Source organism: Triticum dicoccoides, unplaced genomic scaffold (assembly GCF_002162155.2).
Source record: "Triticum dicoccoides isolate Atlit2015 ecotype Zavitan unplaced genomic scaffold, WEW_v2.0 scaffold10996, whole genome shotgun sequence".
Classification (NCBI taxonomy): Eukaryota; Viridiplantae; Streptophyta; class Magnoliopsida; order Poales; family Poaceae; genus Triticum; species Triticum dicoccoides.
Genome location: NW_021175911.1, coordinates 4,555 through 9,383, shown reverse-complemented (window position 1 = coordinate 9,383; position 4,829 = coordinate 4,555). Strand labels below are relative to the sequence as shown.

At 43.7% G+C, this 4,829-nt stretch overlaps 1 protein-coding gene across 1 annotated transcript; it reads right to left on the bottom strand.

Moving 5' to 3' along the window:
- Positions 1 to 55: 55 nt before the first annotated feature.
- Positions 56 to 1,897, bottom strand: LOC119342931 (probable magnesium transporter NIPA4). Its single transcript, XM_037614211.1, has 5 exons — positions 1,494 to 1,897; positions 780 to 836; positions 590 to 680; positions 329 to 489; positions 56 to 212 (listed from the first exon to the last, which is right to left on the bottom strand). Exons 1-5 carry the CDS (start codon positions 1,687 to 1,689, stop codon positions 67 to 69), a joined length of 651 nt encoding a protein of 216 aa, XP_037470108.1. The 5' UTR covers positions 1,690 to 1,897; the 3' UTR covers positions 56 to 66.
- Between the last annotated feature and the right edge of the window lie 2,932 nt (positions 1,898 to 4,829).

The window sequence follows — 4,829 nt, the reverse complement described above, 5'->3', positions numbered from 1 at the left end:
ACAGGTCAACGAACGTGTTCACACAATATACCGACTAGAGAACGATATATACACAAGGATATAAAACTAGAGACAACAACATACCGAGATGGAACCTACGAGAGAGCAAACACCAATGTACACCATGACATGGGTTTGGCCATAAAGTGGAACAAACTTGAACACAAGCAGAGCGACAATAGCAAGTACTACGGCCACATAACACATGAAGGCTGAAAAACAACATGAGTCAGTTAGCACTCACTGTTAATCACAGTGAAGTTGATAAAGCACGGTAAGTGACACTGGAAGGAACATTCCGAAATCGGCAGATGCAAACAATGCATACCTGGTTCAGTGGCCAGATCCCAAACTTCTGTCACTGACTCAATTTGACGCTCTTGCGGGGCATGAAGGACAATGGTGGTGGATCCCACGACACATAGGACGCATCCGAGAACGCCGAATATGTGCAGCTTCTCACGCAGCATTACGTGTGCAAGTACAGCACTGCAAGACAAAAACAAACCCCCAGATTAATGATGGAACCAGTAAGAATCTCATGAGAGGAAACACAGGAAGGAAGGATATTGTAACCCAGAAGCCTTGCCTGATGATTATGCTGAGAGCACCAAGGGGAGTAACCAAAATGGCTGGCGCAAAGGCATAAGCCACGAAATTTGCAACTTCCCCAACAACCACTGCAAAGGAATTTAGAAATGCAGATGTTACAGGATAAGTTGAGGTACCTATACAGAGAAATAAAATAGAGTAGAAGATAGAGAAGAGCGCTTGCTTACTTGTTATCATGCCAACCCACCAAAGAGGCTCATATAAGTAAGAATAACCACCAACCCCTGTGATAACATGGAGCATCAGTAGTTTAGTACAGTTAATTATACACATGAAGCACAAGACTTAAGATATGAAACATGGTCACGGATTAGCTTAGGATATAACAGTTTGGGGGCATCAACAAGTTTTTTTTGTTCAGAGTGCTTGACCGAGCAGCGAGCAGAGTAAGCGATTGTGCGGCAGTAAGATCACAAACCCAATCCTGAGCATTTGATGCATGAATTACAGTGTGGTGCCACGCCTAATGTGAATAAACATCGGAAGGACACAAAATGTCATAATAAAAGTGTAAATTGCGGGCGACACGCCATATAACACATTCAGTGAATATAAAGCGAGATAGGCATGAGGCAGGTGAGTAGGAGGCAAATCTGTGATGAGCCGGCCCTAATCGCTGCCACAACAAAGCTCCAGCTTGTGTCCTGAGCAGCCACATGGATGGATATTGGAATCTACTTACTGTATGTTTCTACTCTCATCCGAATAATAAACTACTGTACTAGAGTATGTTAACACTGAAATGGGGATTGCATTTTTGTGCAGAGGATAGGGTGGTCAGTGGCGAATCGGGGGAAAAGAAGTGATTTTTAAGGGCGTTGGCCCCGAATTGCGCGTCGTCACCGGAGCGGAAGGGGGAGGAGGGGAACGGGGGGAGTTACCGGCCCTGACGCCGCCGGAGGAGGAGGCGGCCTTCTTGAGGCCCTTCTTCTTGATGATGAAGCTGGCGCCGATGAAGAGGCTGGAGGAGATGGCCAGCACCAGCCCCTTGATGTTGTCCGACGACATGCCCGTGTACCACCTCCCGCCCCCCGACGCCGACCCGCCGTCGCCGGCGCCGGCCGAGGCGCCGTCCATGCCGAGCCCTAACGCCGCAACGACAAGGAGGAGGAGTAGCGAGGGCGCGTCGGCCTCATGCGGCGCGAGATCGGCGGCGGCTTGCGGAGCAGAGCGGAGCAGGAGTCGGAGTCGGAGTCCAGCCGCGGCGGGGCGGGGCGGGGGGTGGTGGCGCGGCGAGGGTTGGTCGTTGCTTGTTGAGCACAATTTTTCTCTTCCTTTTTCCTTTTTTTTTTGCTTCACTCGGAGCAGAATTATTCATTCCAGCACCAGCTCATTTGTGTGTGTGTTCAGCCCTGTCACTAATTTTCTTACTGATATTTGTGTTTTCATCTGTGAAAGCGATTATCTTCTGAACTTTTTGCACACAATACATACACAAACGCTCATCCACTTATCTCTATAAACGCACACACACGCTATTCCTATGAGCACCTTGATTAGTTCCTTTACTGGCCTGGAAATAGAAAATGAATCTTGTCTTTTTCCCTAGAGGTGACTCCGAGTTATCGAACCCACAAAGGACAGTACTCTTTAAGCTAGGGGTCTTAAACAAGTGTTTGCGAGAGAATTAAATTTCACCTTTGACCGGATCGTAAATCAAGCTGGCGTCGAAACACTTATAATAAAAATAGGCATATGTATGAGGACTTTATGCTTCAACCATATGTTTGTGTCGGGATCATCATGATCTTAATTTGTAATTTGGAAGTCATCCATCAAGATGTGCTTGCTACGTATTGAATGGGGGATGGGTCCAAATTATGTCTTGACCAGCACGCATCCTGCATCAAGACTCGGTTGTCCAGTCGAAGGGCCTATCCATCACGCTGGGTTGCCCTAGTAATTAAGACAACAATAACAAGACAAAAGCATTGGCTTTAATAAATACACCTCTTGAATCCCCAAGGATAGGATCCGTGTTGCCATACTAAACTTTTCTGTCATTGGTGTTCAGAATAACACCAGCAAGTCCAGCATTTTGCTGGTCAATTGGCCTTAAGTTATCCTGATTCTTCAAGAAATGTTTAAAGGTTTCATTCTGCTCCGAAAGTCATCCATCAAGATGTGCTTGCTACGTACTGAATTGGGGGATGGGTCCAAATTACATCGACCTACACGCATCTTGCATCAAGAGTCAGTTGTCCAACTGAAGGCCCTATCCGTCGTGTGGGGTTGCCCCGGTAATTAAGATAACAATCACTAGTACAAACCCCCCCTCCCCCCTCTTTAGCAGCATTCTGAAGTGCCCAATAGCAGCATCTGGGCGAGTGTAACATCCCAAAAATTTCCAAAATTTGGAATGTTAATTATAAGATATTACTGATTGACTTGTTGTGAGTTTTAGGGGAAATTAATTTTTTTTGAGTTCTTGTTTTAAAATTTTTAAACCAAGTTATAAAAGTTGGATAATATGTTATCGAATAAAGAAAACTATGGTTGAAGAATTTATTCAAGAATTGAAAGGGTGTTCATTTTTTATTCTTTTGAAATATTCTGAGACCACATTCAAACACTACTCCATGAATGCCTAGCAGTGGCGGTCGCAAAAAGGCCATGAGTGGCGGGCTAGGCTCTCAGGGCCGCCCGCCGCGGAGCTCCCGCCACTGCTATAACCGCATCAGTGGAGGGCACCCGCCCACCACTGGCAGAGAGTCTGCAGTGGTGGGCGCACATCCCTGTCGACCAGTGGTTAAATTTAAAGCAGTGGCAGTCTTGTTTCAGCGCCCGCCACTGAAAGCACTGTGATGCAAATTAAAAACTTTGTAGTCATGGCAGCATATTTGCTGCCATGGCTGCATTTTGCATGTCACAATTGCAATACGCTGCGATATGAAAATACGATACATATTGCAGCATATGCTAACCACTAGCTATTTGTTATCAAGCAATAATAAGTACAACATAAAGCAATAAACATATATATGTTCAACAAAACTCTAACAAAATAAGTGCATATATCATATATGTTCAATAAAGAGCTATAGCTAGTCCCAGAAAGCAGTACATATATGTAAGATATCCTGGTCACCACCAAAAATACGTACTACAGTGATTGTTGGACATCGTACCACAGATAGATTTTGTTCCCTCCCTCATGACCCTCGTCAAATTCATGAAGAAAAAGTAAGAACGGCTTCCCAGCTTGCATCCCGAATTTTGTGGCAATGTCAATCCAATTTTGACCATGCAAATACGTTTCCCTCCCTAGTTAGTGAGAGTGAGGGTCAAGGGAATGCCATTTTTTAATAGCATCATGTCGAACTGAATCGTCCAGTCCTTATCAATGGCCAGGTTGGCCGCATGCATGAACTCCTCCCTTCACCAACAAGGGATAAGTTGAGTTTGATAAAAAGAAAACAAAAATAAAACAATTGTGGGTGCAACATTACCAAACCACAAGCTATAACACTTACTAAAGGGAACATACTGCCCACTCCATAGGGTCCTCGTGAAGATCAACACATATCTCATTGCAAGTTAGGTGAACTTTGAAACACTGGTCGACACAGAAGTGGCATCCTTCGTATGTCATGGGTATATAGAAGTGGCATCCTTCGTTCATTCCCTATGCTCATGTTTTGGAATAAATATGCATGTGAATATTGATACCGAGAAGACATGGATATATAGAATAAAAGGCTGCCAATTATGTAAATATATTAAACATCAACCAATATTAAAGGCTATGGATGTACAGAAAAATTATGCATTAATTACTTATACTAAAAAATGAAACATTGAGTGTATGAAATCTCACAGAATGGAAATTAATCAACGTCTCATGGTATTTTCTACACTCTTTTGAAGCCCTGTATGTTGGAGCACCCCAAATAAATATGCATGTGAATATTGATATGGATATGACATGGGTATATAGCTACCAATCATGCGGAAATCCGTTGGTGCTCCTAGGAGCACACACTCCTGCACGTGAAAAAAATATTTCAAAGTGTGAAAAAATTCCAAACAAAAATTTGACGCATACATCTCGACATTATATGTGTGCACGTCAAGTTTCGGACAAAACCAAAGTTTTTCGTGGCTTGTGTAAAAAAGACAATAGAATGTCTTGTGAAAAGCATTTTTTAATACCCAAATTTGTCTTTTTCGTACGCGACACATAAGTTGTTGGTTTTCCGCGAAACGACTTTGTGAAC